The sequence below is a fragment of the Myotis davidii genome, unplaced genomic scaffold (assembly GCF_000327345.1).
Source record: "Myotis davidii unplaced genomic scaffold, ASM32734v1 scaffold590, whole genome shotgun sequence".
Taxonomy (NCBI): domain Eukaryota; kingdom Metazoa; phylum Chordata; class Mammalia; order Chiroptera; family Vespertilionidae; genus Myotis; species Myotis davidii.
The window spans coordinates 176,060-192,342 of record NW_006282381.1 but is presented as its reverse complement, the minus strand read 5'-3'; the positions used below and the strand labels follow the sequence as shown (position 1 = coordinate 192,342).

Sequence of the window (16,283 nt, the reverse complement as noted above, 5' to 3'; positions counted from 1 at the left end):
CAGCCCATGACTGAGAAAGGGAGACTGACAACCCAGATCCCACGACAAGAGGAGACCCAATGGACCCCAGAGGTCCTGGGGAGGCACGGTGCCCCTGTGACGCAGTCAGGAAGGGCCCGTCCTCCCTGGTACCCACGAGTCCTACCCTGTCTCCCGCAGCGGGTCTGCCAGGTGGGTTACCTCCACTGGCCCCAAAGTCCAGGTCCCTGCACTACCCTTCCTCACCTGAGACTCTCCACCCGCCCACAGCCTGCCAGGGCCTCAGGGCAGCGGGGCTCCAGCGGGCAGCCCTCGAAATCCAGGTGGATGGGGACCTCCCTGTGCCCCAGGACGCTGGTCAGGGCAGCCAGGTCGGCGTAGGTCAGCGGGAAGTTGTGGAAGGGCAGCTGGTCAGGGAGGCTTCGGGCCATGAGGCCGGCCAGCTCCGGCTCCTGTGTCTCGTCCACACAGCGGCACAGCTCTACCACCTTGGGCCCCGTGAGCTTGCGCGTGGCCAACTTCTTCAGGGCCTGTATGACTGCGGCCTGCTTGGCGCCCACCCACGCCTCACCCCGCTCCGCCAGGCGGCGGAGGAAGGGAGAGCAGGCGGAGGATGCCAGACCCGCCAGGAAGATGGGGAGGTGGTCCCAGAGGCCCAGTCTGGCTTTGGTCCGCAGCAGCCAGCGAGAATTGAGGGTGACGTGGCGGGCGAGTGCGTCTCTGTCCACCTCGGGACTGGCCATCAGATGCAGGGCAGCCAGAAACTCCTGCAGGCTGAGGTGGGTGAAGGCATAGCCCGGCTCCTGCTGCCTGGGGCCTGTGCACACGCAGAAGGAGGTGAGCAGGCCCAGGGCCGCCCCGAAGGCCATCATGGCAGGAGGGATGTCTCCTGCAGAGAAGATCACCTTCCCCGTCTCCAGACCCCTCAGGGCCACCTCCCCCAGGCCCCTCAGGGCCTCGTCGGTCCGGTGCCCGCGGGGGCTGAGGGCGAGCACCATCTGCACGTAGTTCTGAGTCACGGTGGGCAGGAGGGCCGCAGACTGGCCCAGAGGGAGGTCCGGGAGCAGATGGCGGAGGCAGAGGCAGGCAATCCGGCACAGGGCGGGCACCGCGCACATGCCCCGGAGATGTCTGTTTGCCCGCAGCTCCGCCAGGGCCGCCTCCCGGGCCGGCTGGTTGCTGAAGAAGCGGCCCGCGTACTCCTCCACCCGCGGCCCGTCGAAGCCCCACAGGTGGATGGTGGCCGCCTCGGTGGGCAGGCAGTCCGGCAGCTTCCCTGGCCGGGAGGTGGCCATGACCCTGCAGCCAGGCAGGAGGGTCCCCCGGCACAGGCCAGAGAAGAGGGCGAGGGCTGGGCCTGGTGCCTCGGGGCCCGCGGCCTCCCCGCTGGGATGGGGGTGGAGGACCTCCTCCAGCCCATCGAAGATGAGCAGGACCCCCTTGGCGTTCCTCTCCAGGTACTGGAGGACGGCGTCGGGGCCCTCCTCGGGGCGCAGGTACAGGTCGAACAGGAGCTGGGGCAGCGTCGGGGCCTCCGCCAGCAGGTTGAGCTGGCGGAACTCAAACAGGAACAGGGCCTGGAAGCGGTCCAGCTGGCCGTCGGCCCACTTCTGGCAGAGCCAGCGGGTCAGCGTGGTCTTGCCCATGCCCGCCTTCCCCAGGAGCACCATCACCCTCGGGCCCTTGTCCGCCCTGGGGCCGAAGAGGTCCTGGAGGCTCAGGTCCGCGTCCTCTGCCCTGGGGCTCCCCGGCACGGCCCCCTCCTGAGTGCTGAAGGGTGCTGTGGCCCGGCTCCACTGCAGGATTGGGGGGACGTAGGTCTGGTGGAAGGCGAGGGGCTGCCCTGGCCCTGGGAGCTCGCCACCATAGCGCTGCTGGGCCGAGGTCCTCAGTTGCTGTAGGTACCTCTTGGCCAGTTCTGCTGGGGGCAAGGAGATGACATGAGGCTGAGACCTCCCCTCGCCCCCAACCTCATCCCAGTATCAGCTTCTGGGATCCTACAGCCCCAGCTGTGTTATGTGGGAGGGGGGTCGCAGGAGCACCCAGGGGCTCTGGTGCCACCCAAATCCCTAGAAGGAACTGCTTCAGCCGAAGCAGAGACTCTGGCAGCTGTTTAACCAGGTGCGAAGTGGGGATCATGGCTCTGTGTGTGGCAACGGCATGGGTGGCGTAGTTTTCAATAAGATGGGGAAAGGGGAGAGGGCACTTCCTTTGCAACTTCTTCTTTTTGCAACTTCTTATCAGAACAACCTCTTCCTGCAATATCTGAGAAATTTGTGCCCCTCCCCACCATTTTTCAGTTCTGTAATTCCCAGGGCAGGGGGGGAGGGCCGTGCTAAGGACCTGTAGGTCCAGCACTGACCAATCAGAACTGTGGGAACTGGGCCCCCCGCAGGGCCAGGTACTGATGTTAGAATTGCTGAGTTATTGGGAAATCTGGGGTGGAACCAGGGCAGGGACTGGGGCCACTTTTGGGGACCAGCAGGAGCCCCAGCGGGGGGACCTGAGGTAGCAGTCTATTTTATATCCCATGGGGGTTGGGTCTCCCAGCTGGTGGGGGACAAGGACTCTTCTGCACAACTGGTGGAAAACAAGGGAAGTTCGGTCTCTTCTAGCCCCTTGGCCAGTCCTCAGCGCCCCGTGTCTCCTCCCCGTGTGCCTCAGGGCTTTTGGGGAGTTCTCCCTGGTATCCTGTGTACCTCTAAACTGGCCAATGAGGGCCCAGGCCTGAGGTTACGATGGTCACTTCCCTGGGGCCCCTCAGCCCTGAGGACATGGGGTGTCCCTGGGAGCAGCTAAATGATAAAGCTGCACCCTGCTGGGTTGCCTCCAGCTCCTTCAGCTGAGCCATCTCCGGAGGAGCCCCCCCCCCGCCTGTTGGGGAGGCCCCTCCTGGCCAGACGCCGCCCTCCCCTCTGCCCACCCAGGACCTTCGATCCTTCTTTCATGGAGTCCCCCCCCGCCTGTTGGGGGGGCCCCTCCTGGCCAGACGCCGCCCTCCCCTCAGCCCACCCAGGACCTTCGATCCTTCTTGGATCGAAGCTTGGACTACAAGAGCCGCGAAGCCCCTGGAGGCTCGTCGGCAGGGGACCGAGCCCAGGATCTGTGCCCTGGCCCCAGTGCCATCCAATCCCTGTGTTCAGGTTCCTCCCCCGCTTGGCACCCACCGGGCTGCTGCCTCCTGAACTGCTTCCGGCGGGGTGAGGACCCGCAGCTCTGACGAGGCCGCTTGAGGCCTGGAAAAAATGAAGGAAAGCGTAAGGGGTGAGGTTTCGGGGCCGAGGAGGTGGGAACCCAGTACTGTGGGAACCTCCATTCCACAAAGACGAGGCAGGCAGACAAGTGGACCCACACTCAGGGTTTGAGTGAAGGCAGCTCAGTGAGAAGGGCCAGGAGGGACCAGGGACCAGGACAAACAGTCTGGCTTTGTGGGGGAGCTGGGATGGTGGGTTGGATGTTTCCTGTCAGAGCTTGCTGTTTCTGCCATGCACGCCTCTAAGTAAAGAGTCCACACTGTGAACATCATACTCTGTGGTGAAAGACCGAAAGCTTTTCCTCTAAGATCAGGAGCAAGACAAGAATGCCCGCTTTCACCAACTCTATTCAACACAGTCCTGGACCTGCTAGCCAGAGCAAGGAGGCAAGAAAAACACATAAAAGGCATCCAGCTTGGAAAGGGGCGGGGACATGTGCAGGTGCATCAGGGGCAGAGGAGGACGGTTTATGGGAAATGGCTGGGACCAGCCAGCAGCCTCCTCTGGGTTTGACGTGGGAACCGAGCATGCTCACCACCCCCCTCCTGCTCCCCAACCCCAGGCCTCACCGAGGTAGAGGGGAGGTTCAGGCTGGCTTTCTGCACCCGTTTCCGAAGGACCGGGAAACTCTGAGAGAGAGGGGGGAAAGTATAATACACATGGGATGTGCTGGGACCAGCTCTGATGTCTGTCTCAGGGATCACCCCAAAGGGTGAGTCCCCAGCGAGGGAGAAATCAAGTTTACACTCAGCGATCTGTGGAGGGCACAGCTTGGTGATGAGCCGAGAAGGCAGCCGGGGACAGAAATGTGTGTGTATATGTAGGTTTGTGCGTGGCCGGGTATGTGTGTGCACATGTGTGTATGCATGCATGCACGCGTGTGCATGTGTTTGTGCACATGGTGAGCCCCCTGCATTTCCTGCACGCTGCCTCGTGGTGGAGACATGGCGTGAGTCCTCCCCATTTCCCCACAGTGCTGTAAAAGCAGAAGGTGCCCGAGAAATGCCCCCGGACCTGAACAGGTTCAATCTGCAACCAGCAGTCCAGCTCAGAGGGCTCTCCCTGCGCCTGCTTCTGACCGCGTTGCAAGAAGCACGCTCTGGGGCATTATGGGCTATTTGGCATTTCCTGGCTGCAAGGAGTCACCTATTCTCTCTCTCCTGGCATCCCGCCTCCCTGGACAACTGGGATGGTGTGAGGGGGAAGGTCCCCAGCTGATGTGGAGGCAGTAGGGAATTTGCTCTAGCAAGTGTCCAGAAACATGGAATCGTGTTCCTGGCTTGAGTCAATTGTGTGACTCAAGTGGGGCATTGTCTTCCCTGAGCCCCTCTGCACCCTCGTGCACGCCCTTACCATCTCCATGGCCCCACGTGCTCAGCAGCTGCACCTCCAGCTCCAGGGGCACCTCCAGCTCCATGCACACACAGTGGATGAAGGCCTGCCAGGTGGCCAGGCCGTGGGTGTGCAGCTCCCTGAGTTGTAGGAGGACCCTCTGTCTGGGGTCTGGGTCCTCGTCCCTGGAGCCCAGGTCTATGTTGGGGAGGAAGAACTTCACCTTGGCACTCAGCCATTCTGGGTCACTGCTGAGCAGACTCACGAGCCAACCCCACTGGTTCTTGGTGCCCAGCTGGAGGCTAATGGGGTCCATGAGGAGCTGGCCCTGCAGGGACAGGGTAGGCAGGTGAGCTGGGGGACAGGTGAGCTGGGGTACAAGTGAATGGGGTGGGGGCAGGTGAGCTGGGGAACAAGTGAGCTGGGGGACAGGTGAGCTGTGGGGACAGGTGAGCTGGGAGATAGGTGAGGAAAGGGATAAGGCAGCTGGGGGGAAGCCAACTGTACCTGTGTCCTGGCTCTGAAATGGCCTAGTTCATTCCCTATAGATGGTGTCCTGGGAATGCTTTATTCATCATGTTCCCATGGACCCCTTTGTGATACTCTCTGTCTGAGTTAAGCACTTGTCTCCCAAAATTTTTTCTCCTCTCTTCCTCAGTACCAGAACCCCTGAATACTCCCTGGTCATCTGGAACAGACTCTATTTCCAGCCTCCCTTGCAGTTAGATGCAGCCATGTAATTAAGTGTTGGCCAATGGGACGTAGGTAGAAGGTTGTGTATCCTTCTTTGCTTCTTCCTGTGGCTGGAATGATGATGTGATGACTGAGCCCTGGGCAGCCATATTGGGTCATGGGGTGGAAGCCCACAGGGACTGGCAGTACTCCAGGCCGTGGCTGCTGTTCTAGACTGGGCCCAGGAAAGAGGACAATGTGGACAAAGGCCCCAGTTGATTCACAACAAGAACGAGGAGCAGGAAATAAACGTTTGTTCTCATAAGACACTGGGACTTTGTAGGCTGTTTGTTATGCAGCATAAACAAGCCCATCCTGGCTGATACACACTCACAACTGACCTTCAGCAAGTCCCTTCCCTCTCTGGGCCTCAGATAGACCATCTATAAAATAGGCAGATTAGATGCTATCTTAGGCCCTTGCTGATTTTGTGTCTATTGATGTTCACTCTCATGAATGGTGGCTAAGTGTAAGCTTGCTGTTTTGGGTACAGGCCCAGTGGGGCCCATCTGGGTAGGGAGCAGTCCTGGCAGTGGGTGGGGGAGTAAAGGAGTGAGCGGGAGGCACAGAGAGGAGGCAAAGGGGGAAGATCACTTACTTGGCTTCCTGGTTCATCATCGATGCTCTAGGGTGTCCGTGGAGACAGTCTCAGGGGTACCTGGGCCGAGTCCTGGGCCTTGAGCTGGATTTGCTGGTTGTTTCCATAGGGCAGGCCTCTCAGGAGAGAGGAGACAGCACACTGTCCACAGTATCCCAGAATGCAAGGGGAATCCTGCGGAGAAGGCACCAGCCCTTAGCTCTGCCCCTGGACACACTCTGAGAACGTCTGACCTGAAACAGTCCTCTCACCTTCGTGCACAGACCCTGCTCTTCTTGTCCCTGGACTGGCACTGCTCACCTCCCGGGGTCACCTTCTGCCACACCGGGCCCAGAAGATCCACCTTACAGTGACTCGGGGTGTCACGGTGAGCCCTTCAAACATGGCCGACTCACTATAGCCCCCTTGTTGGGAGGAAAATGGAATAATCCTCACCACAGATGCCAGCTGCCTTTCCCAATAAAATTCCCGAAAGGTCAGGATTTGCCATCTCTTTCTCATGACATCAGCAAGTAGTTTTATTTATTATTATTTTTTAATCCTCACCCAGGGATATTTTCCCATTGATTTTTAGAGAGAGTGGAGGAGAGAGGGAAAGACTGAGAGAAACACATCAGTTGGTTGCCTCCTGCACGAGGCCCAACCAGGAACCGGGTCTGGGAGGAGCCTGAAACCAAGGTACGTGCCCTTGACCAGAATCATACCCGGGACCCTTTGGTCCCGAGGCCAATGCTCTATTCACTGAGCCACACTGGAAGCAGTTCTGAACAAGTGAGTTAACATTCTATTCAATGAGAAAACCCAGAGGCATCGGCCACTCGCCCTGGAGCAGTAAATCAATGCCCGAATACAGCTGCAGGGATTTTGCCTGACAAGTTGGAATGGACAAGAGAAAAGATGATGAAAAAGTAGGTGGAAGACAAAGGAAGAAAAAGGACCAGTCTGTGCACTGATCGTCTAAGAAACGTGAGGAAGGTAACTACAAAGTCCCAGGACTTTAGATAAACCCACATAAACAGGGCATGTTCTCATTTAACAGAGGTCAGTACTGCGGTTAGAAATAAGGGGGGTGGGGGGTGGACCATAGCCAGTTGCTCAGTGGTTAGAGCGTCAGCCCTGGGACTGAGGGGTTCCATTCCAGTCAAGGGCACCTACCTCGGTTGCAGACTCGATCTCCAGCCCCAGTCAGGGCATGTGTAGGAGACAGCCGATCAATGTGTCTCTCTGACGTAGATGTTTCTCTCTGTCTCTCCCCCTCCCTTCCACTCTCTCTAAAAATCAATGGGGAAAAAAAGAAAGAAAAGAGGTATTGAGGGTACTAATGACATTTCTTTAAACAAAATTGTCAAATTTGAGCAGAAGAAATGGAGAGAAGCAAGAGTGAATGGAGAGAAAGCCTTGCTTACCTCCCTGTCTCGGGAGATCCGCTAGCCCCACACTCTGACTCCCCACAGCCCGCCCCCCTGGAGTCTTGGGGGCTCTGCCCTGCTGAGGTTTGGGCAGGATCCTGGGCAACTGAGTTGTGCGGCTCTGGAGTGGAAGACGGGGCACACCCCCACATGCCCCCAAGACTGACTGGCACCTCCCCTTCTCCTGACTCCCCGTGGCCCGCCCTGCTGAGCCGGGGCTCCTGGCAGACGTTGGGACAGACTGACTTGTGTGGCTCTAGGACGGGGCCCTTTCCCTCGAGCACCCCACCGGTGCAGAGCCCTCCCTGCACACGGCCCAATCTTGGTCTGCTTGGGCCTGATAAACCCTTCCGGCCTCCCCCTGATGACCCCCTGAGACCCTGCCCCGTCACAAAGGTGTGCAAGCACCCAGCTAGACGTGGTGTCCCCGGGGACATTTGCTGCGCTCCCCCGGGACCCGGGCTGGTAAAAGCCGGCCTTGGTGCACAGCTTGGTTCCTTCCCACACACACCCAGGCCCAGCACGGGCACCACACACTGTGGATCGCTTTGTGGCTCCAAACAGGTTGTCCAGGGCCAGTCACAGGTAGTGTCTGACCTTGGCCTGCACCGGAGTCCCTTCCCAGAACCAACATACCCAGTGGTCAGCTTCAGACAACATCCGAGCAGGGTCCAATTAGCTTCGCAAGCGGCATGTCCAATTGGAGGCACGGCGCCCTGCTGACGTCTTTTCCCGTGTCCCGCAGGGGCTCACTCCACCTTGGGGCTCCGAGGCTAGAACATAATTTAGGTCAAGATGTGATGTTTAGCCTGCCCATTACTCAGGTCCGGACTCTGTCTTCTGTTGCCTCTGGGGCTGCTGATTATCTGGGGGAAAGACTAGGTCTGTGAAGAGAGAGAGAGAAGGAGCGCTCTATTGCTACAGGTAGGATTTAAAACGAAATTTAAGCCCTGGCTGGTTTGGCTCAGTGGATAGAGCGTCAGCCCCCAGACTGAAGGGTCCCGGGTTCGATTCTGGTCAAGGGCACGCACCTCGGTTGTAGGCTCGATCCCCGACCCTGGTCGGGATGTGTGTGGGAGGCAGACAATCAATGTGTCTCTCTCACATGGATGTTTCTCTCTCTGTGTCTCTCCCCCTCCCTTCGACTCTCTCTAAAAATCAATGGAAAATATCCTTGGGTGAGGATTAAGAGACAAAAAAGAGGTCATTAAAATAAATAAATAAAAATAAAAATAAATTTAATGCAAGTCATAAGGACCCTCTGTTTCAGTAGATCTACACAATGGAATATTATTCAGCAACAGGGGTGAACCATAAAAACATCAAACCGCAACATATATTAGTAAGTAAATTCAAATTTCAAAAGCTGCACACGTGTATGCTTTAAATGTGTGTGTGTGTGTGTGTGTGTGCGCGCGCGCATGTATGTGTCCTTGCATACAGGGACCAGCTCTAGGGCTACGAGAGAAGCATGACAGGATTATCTAGGGAGGGGCCTGGGGAACACAGGCCAAGGAGAGCCCTTTATGCCATACTCTTGGACCACTTTATACCATTTGAGCTTTTTAAAAGGTGTGTTTTGATTATATATATATATGGTATATACAGTAAAAACTAGAACAGACATTTCCTCAATATGTGAGGAAGAGAAATACACAATGATGAGTAAGCACAGAAATCACCAGCAATGCCCAAGAGAAATGGAAGTTCCCACACAACTCGAATAATACCTAAAACGGACTTTGGAAGGCAACAAATGAGGATAAATATCTGCATCAAGTAGGACAGACAGAGTCTGAAAATTCCAATAAAAAAAGTAATTTCTGCATCTTGAGGATATATTTTATTCTACTTTTTAGTTTAAGGTTTTTATTTGTGTTCCAGGGACAAACCTACATTTTCACTAGAACTGAGGTCACACAAGTTGAACATATGTAACGAATATTTGCTAAGCGCCCGGTGTGTGCCTTTAGTTAGACCTTCTATTTTAATTCTCACAACTACTACTCTTGGATGCCTCGTATACATTTAAAATGTTTCTGGGTCCACCCGACTGGTGTGGCTCAGTGGTTGAGCTTCAATCAATGAACCAGGAGATCATGGTTCAATTCCCAGCTGGGCACAATCCCTAGTGGGGGGTGTGCAGAGGCAGCCGATTCATGATTCTCTCTCCTCATTGATGTTTCTATCTCTCTCTTCCTTTCCCTTCCTCTCTGAAATAAATAAAAATATTCTATTCCATGAACATTTAAAAATATATTCTTTTTTAATAAAGAGGGATTTTTGTCTCGCAAATTATACCAAAATAAAGTTTAGATGGGGCCAGATACAATGTAAAAAGTTAAATCATGAAAGTATTACAAGAATATAGATAATCATTTTGCAATAATTCATAAAGCTGTATTTTTCATATTTTTGCATGTTTCCTGCATTATATTTCACAACTGAAAAGTTAAAATTTTTTAAATGCTGAAAAGGGACATGCGGAAAAGTCTTAAAAATAATGCAAAATAGAGAGGACCTAGCCAGGCATGACACAGAACTCAGAGATCACAAAGAAAAACTGCACGAAACTGACCAGATATAAATCAGCATTGTCGCAGTGACAAAGAACACCACAAAGTGAAAAGACAGGTGACGGGCTGGAAAATAACATCTGCTAGCTATGTCACGAAGGCGTAATGTTTTAACATCTCAAGACGGACTACAAATCAATAAGGAAAAAAGTAACAACCTGATAGAAAAGTGGGCAAAGAGCACGGACCGTTTACCAAAAAGGAAATACAAATCGCTCTTCAAAATGTGAAAAGGCCGAAACCGGTTTGGCTCAGTGGATAGAGCGTCGGCCTGCGGACTGAAAGGTCCCAGGTTCGATTCCGGTCAAGGGCATGTACCAGGGTTGCGGGCACATCCCCAGTAGGAGATGTGCAGGAGCCAGCTGATCGATGTTTCTCTCTCATCGATGTTTCTAACTCTCTGTCTCTCTCCCTTCCTCTCTGTCAAAAATCAATCAAATATATTTAAAAAAACAAAACAAAAAAACCCACCAAAATGTGAAAAGGTGTTCAACCTATATTGATTATTTCTCAATAAAGCTGGGAAAAATAAACAGTGCCTTAATAAACGGGGGGAAAGTGGTTATAGATGCAGTGGAATGAAAACACCATAACTAAGAGAAAACAAATCAGGATACACACATAACAAATAGTATCATCTTGCCCTGGAGGCGTGCTCACTGGTTGAGCCTTGATCTGTGAACCAGGAGGTCATACATGGAGTCCCTGTCAGAGTACATGCCCTGGTTTGGGGCTCCATCCTTAGTAGGGGGCATGTAGGATGCAGCAGATGAATGATTCGTTCTCATCATGCATGTTACTACCTCTCTCTCTCTCTCCCTCTCCTTTCCTCTTTGAAGTCAATACAACATATATTAATATAAATGAATTAATAGTATCACCTCAAAAAGGTATCTAGATATATCAATGTACGAAAGACAAAAGGAAATACTTTGACATGTTGACAGTGGTTAACCTTGGATAGTGGAAAGGAGTGATTTCCTTTACTTTATACTATTCTTTGTAAAATTCTAATGATCCTATATTATTCTGATAATGAACAAAATCTTCTAAAAAACATTTAAGTAACTTTTTTTGGTGTAAAATGGGCAGGGCTGGCTCCAGGGCATGCGCCTGATTTGTGGGGAGTTCTTTTATAGATTTTATTTTTATTGGTTTCAGAGAGGAAGGGAGAGGGAGAGATAGAAACATCCATGATGAGAGAGTCATGGATCAGCTGCCTCCTGCACGCCCCACACTGGGGATCAGTCCAGAAACCTCAGTGTGTGCCCTGACCGGAAATTAAACCATGGCCTCCTGGTTCATAGGTTGATACTCAACCACTGAGCCACACCGGCTGGGTGAAGCTTTAGAATTTCGTACTGTATGCATGTGTTATCTGATCAAATTCATTCTAAAATCGCATATGTCTATTGCCTTCCCTTTACTGGTTGTCATGCTCATCTCCCGTGTTCGTAGTTATTTGGGTCGGAGTATCCATCAAAGAACGAGAAAAACATTTCTGATCACTGTGCTTTCTCCACCCGTGGCCAGCAGTTTTTGATTTACACGGGAATGTGGAGGTTGGTCTTACTCAGATGTATACCTTTTTATGAAAAAATAAGAGTGCAGAGCTGCTGCCGACGGAACAAAGAAAATAAAACCTAACAAAACTCAAGCCTTCATCTTTGCATTTCAGCACAGGGTCCCCTGGCCTTTGGTCCCAAGGGTTACCTCTAACAATCACCAGTGCATCTGTGGTGTGCTCAGACAGGGGCTCAGGAGGGGCCCAGGGTCACTCAGCCGCGCCCACAGGGAGCCCAGCGTGCGGATCTGCAGGCCAGTGGTATGGCCACTCCAGGTCCAGGCTGCAGAGGGCAGGGGGCAGGGGCGGGCCTGAGGCCTGGTCGGGGTACCAGTCTCACTGAGGGGTCTCTATGGGAGTGTCACTCACCCCGGCTTCAACTTGACAGCAGACAAACCCCTCCACTGCCCCCATGGCAGTGCTCCTGGAGCCTCCTTCCTGCTATCCCAGAAGTCCTTGCAGGTAGAGGTTAGAGGAGGGAGTGAACTCGGGCCAGTTCCCTCACTGCAGCCCCAGGGCGTTGGTGCTGGCTGCTCCCTTCTGTCTGGAGAGCCCCACCTCCAGTCCACACACATGCCTATGCGCACCCCGCACACATGCATGCATGCAAGCACACATGCACATGCAAGAACACATGCATATATGCACGCACACAAGGACACATGCACATGTGCATGCACACACACACACGTCTGGCCCGAGTTATCTCTCAGACTCCACTCTGGTCTCGCCTTTTTTCTCTCTCAACCTCCTCTCGGCTTCCCCCAACACCCCCCACACCCCTGCCTCCAAGGGCAAGTCGCACCATGTCCTATGAAGCAGGCTTCCAGTTCCCTCACTGCAGCCCCAGGGCACTGGTGCTGGCTGCTCCCTTCTGTCTGGAGAGCCCCACCTCCAGTCCACACACATGCCTATGCGCACCCCGCACACATGCATGCATGCAAGCACACATGCACATGCAAGAACACACGCATATATGCATGCACACAAGGACACATGCACACCTGCATGCACACACACACACACACACACACGTCTGGCCTGAGTTATCTCTCAGACTCCACTCTGGTCTCGCCTTTTTTCTCTCTCAACCTCCTCTCGGCTTCCCCCAACACCCCCCGCACCCCTGCCTCCAAGGGCAAGTCGCGCCATGTCCTATGACTTCCACAAGCAGGCGTCCAAGAAAGGCTCAAAGGTCACATTAAGATTGGTCCCTGCCCTCTTGGTTCCAGGCCCGCGCTGGCCCGCACACACCCTGACAACACTCAGCCCCACCTCCGGGCCTCTTTCCCAACACCCCGCCTTGCACATCCTCTTCCTCTACCTCGAGTGCCCTTCCCTTTTTCCCACCTTGCAAACCCCTCCGTCTCCCTCCAGACCCCGCCCCTTCTCCCTTCTCAGGGAGGTCGTCCTGGCTGCCTTCCCTACCAAGCCAGGCCTGCCACTGGGCTGCCCTCCTTAGCGCTCCCTCCTTCCCTTCCAGTCTAGGTCTTGCCACTCTGCGCAGCCAGGCCATTCCCTCTCGGCGGGCAGCTCCCCCCTCAGCAGGCTGGGGACACCGCAAGGGCAGGGGCGGCATCTGATTCTGGATCACAGCAAACACCTTGGCCCCAGGGCCCTGGGTTTGAGTCTCTCCCAGATACCGCGGTGGGACTTTGATCAGGTTACTTCATCTCTTGGCACCTCAGTGGCCTCATCTGTAGAATGGGGATGCTCTGAGTGAGGCTTCTAGAAGCAGAGCCCAAGACAAGTGTGTATAAAAGTGACTTACTGAGGAGTAAGGGAGGCAGAATAGGGTGGAGAGAGAAGCTACACAAGAATGTGGTTTCAGGAACGGCTGCTTCCAGACTGCCCCATGCGTGGGGGGCTCTGGAGTGTGAGCCACAGGACTCACCACCCAAGACCCTCTAGGGCAGCGGTTCTCAACCTGTGGGTCGCGACCCCTTTGGCAGTAAAATGACCCTTTCACGGGGGTCGCCTAAGACCATCCTGCATATCAGATATTTACATAACGATTCATAACAGTAGCAACATCACAGCGATGAAGTAGCAACAAAAATGATTTTATGGTTGGGTCACAACATGAGGGACTGTATTTAAAGGGCCAGAAGGTTGAGGACCACTAGGGTTTCCAGATGCACCCTTCTCCGGGCTCAGGGTTCCCTAGAGCCGCAGGTGGCCAGGTAGTGGCCTATCTCACCCCCAGAGTCTGTCCTGCCAAGCAGCAGGGGACTGTCCCATTACACCCGTATCTGCCAATCTGCCAGTCACTGGCTATGGGTGTTGCCTGTGGGTGAGGGAGGGAGGGGTTACAGCCCAGGCATCTCTGCCAGAGGCAGTCAGTAAAGGGCAGTCCACTGGGGAAAGGGTGCAGCCATTATGGTCCACACCCACGGGGGCGGGGGTGGGGTGGGGTGGAGGGAGGGGCACTGCCGATTACGGGATCCAGCAGAGGCGAGAGGGGGCAGGCCTAGTGCCTGCTATTCGGGTACTAATCGTCTCTAGCTGGCAAGGCTGCTGGGAGATGAGGAGGCAAAACCGCTCATGGCCCTGGCACATGAGGAAGGATCAATACCCCTTAGCTATCATTACCCGAGGCATTATTGTTTCCAAAGAAGCCCATCCCCCACACAGGGTAGGAGGAAGGAAGGGAGGGATGGAGGGGAGGATATGGCTGGACTCACTGACTCCTGGCCATTGTTCCTTTGGCTCTTCCTCTTCCTGACTCCCCAGGCTTGGATTAAGGGGGAGCCCCCACAAGGCTGTGTGGTGAGGACAGATAGCTGCTAGCAGGCCCCAGGTTTGTGGGGACCCGTGTCCTCCTTCCTACAAGGGGTGCATTACCCGCCTTACCTGTTCTGGGTACGGGTCTGGGAGGGGGGGGTGTCAGGCCGAGGAGAAGGGCCAGGGAAGCCTGGTCCCCACGGCAGCACCTGAATTCAGCCCCTGGCTCCTGGGCCAGGGCGACAGAAGGGAGGACAGAAGAGGGCATCGGAGGACGGGCACTGGGAGGAGAGGGGCAGTAAGGAGCTGTGAGGGCTGACCTCAGGGTCGGGAAGTGTGTGGTTGGTGGGTGGGGATGATAAGAAGGCACCCCCGGCCATGGCAGCCGCGATAAACACTTGGACAGAAATATCTCGGAAGATGAGTGAGTGCCATAGACACTGGTTTCTAGGGGCCAAGTGAGCAGGCCAGGCCTGGGGGCCGGGGCGGGACCAGCGCCCACAGGGGCCCTGCCGTCCTCTCCGAATCCCCCCGAAACCCCCGTGCCAAGCCCCCCAGGGCCCCCATGGAGAAGCCAGAGCTCTGCCTCCCCGAGGCTCTCGAACTAGGGCAGTGATGGCGAACCTATGACACGCAAACTCATTTTTTTTGGTTGATTTTTCTTTGTTAAATGGCATTTAAATATGTAAAATAAATATCAAAAATAGAAGTCTTTGTTTTACTCTGGTTGCAAAGATCAAAAAACTTCTCTATGTGACACGGCACCAGAGTGAAGTTAGGGTTTTTCAAAATGCTGACACGCCGAGCTCAAAAGGTTCGCCATCACTGAGGGCCGGAGGCTGGGAAGGGGACACAGTGGAAGCGTCCGACAGCGGGGGCCATGCCAGGTCCATTTTACAGACGGGGACACTGAGGCCCTGCGAGGGAGGACCTTTCTGGCATTCTCAGCAAATCAGCAGCAAAGGCAGGGCCAGACTGACCCAGTGGCCTCTTTCTGGTAGGCAGCCGCAGGCCCAGAAGTCACCCTCTGTTCATGGGCCCACGGGCGCACCTTCAGGCAACTGTGGGCGGCCATCGCCTCCCTCGCCCACCGGGGCTGACAGAGCAGGCGGGGGTCGGGGGGATGGGGGGGAAACGGGGGGGCTTGACAGCGCGTTTCCATGGGGCGTGGCTACTGGATGAACCGTCATCTTTCCTGTCCCTCACAATGACAGGGTCCTGCAGGCCACAGGAGCTGCGTGGTCACAGGGCTTTAGGGACGCAGACAGCGAGGCTCCCTGCAGCCAGGGACCTGCCCGAGTCTCAGAGCTGGGAGTGGAACAAACATCTCCTCACCTCGAAGGCGTCTGGGGGTGGAAGGCGCTCCGAACAGAGAGCCCTCTGGGCCTCAGGCCTGGGCCCGGGGGGCCCCTGTCCCAAATCCAACAAGGCCTTTTCTTCTTGTCACGGGGGCCTGGGAGTTGGGGTCCCAGCCTCCCCCCCTTCCCTGCTGGGAAGGCTCGGCCTTCTACCAAAGGAGCCTCTAGGGCAGTGGTTCTCACCCTGGGCTGCACATTAGAATCACCTGGGAATCTTTTTAAAATCCTGATTTCTGGGCCCCATCCTCCGGAAATTCTGTCTCTTTGTTATGGGGTGGGGCCACAACCTTAGTAACAAAGAAACAGAATTTCCGGAGGATGAGGCCCAGAAATCAGGATTTTATAAAGATTCCCAGGTGATTCTAATGTGCAGCCACGGTTGAGAACCATGGCTCTAGGGTTTCCAAACTCACCCTCCTCTGGGTTCCCGAAGCCCTGGGGCCAGCCCTGGCCTGGCTGGGTCAGCAGGTGGCCAGACAGTGGCCTTGTGTCCCCCGCTCAGGCCTGGCAGCTTGGGCCCAGCACCCACAGGAAGGACTGGTGAGTTCTCCACCCTGAGGCTCCCGCCCAGCACGACCCTGGGCCTGGGCCTGCGGAGGCCCCTCCTTCCCAAGCTCCTCTGCACATTACAGCCATCCCGGGTCTTGAGAAAATGCCAATAGGCCCCTCCCCTGACCAATCACAGCCCCACCGCTGAGCGTGGAACACAGGTGTCCGCCCTTCTGGAAGCTCCCCACGTGATCTCGAGACCGGGGCA

At 55.3% G+C, this 16,283-nt stretch overlaps 1 protein-coding gene across 1 annotated transcript in view; it reads right to left on the bottom strand.

Annotated features, from left to right (window-relative positions):
- The window catches only part of NLRC5 (NLR family, CARD domain containing 5), a 92,033-nt gene that overhangs the window by 63,253 nt on the left and 12,497 nt on the right, over positions 1–16,283 (bottom strand). The window contains exons 2-7 of the mRNA XM_006752861.2: positions 7,941–8,188; positions 5,896–6,013; positions 4,587–4,893; positions 3,803–3,862; positions 3,147–3,215; positions 226–1,897 (exon numbers count right to left, since the gene is read on the bottom strand). Of these exons, the coding sequence (XP_006752924.1) occupies positions 226–1,897; positions 3,147–3,215; positions 3,803–3,862; positions 4,587–4,881 (2,096 nt within the window). The 5' untranslated portion in view covers positions 4,882–4,893; positions 5,896–6,013; positions 7,941–8,188. The remainder of the gene's footprint in view (positions 1–225; positions 1,898–3,146; positions 3,216–3,802; positions 3,863–4,586; positions 4,894–5,895; positions 6,014–7,940; positions 8,189–16,283) is intronic.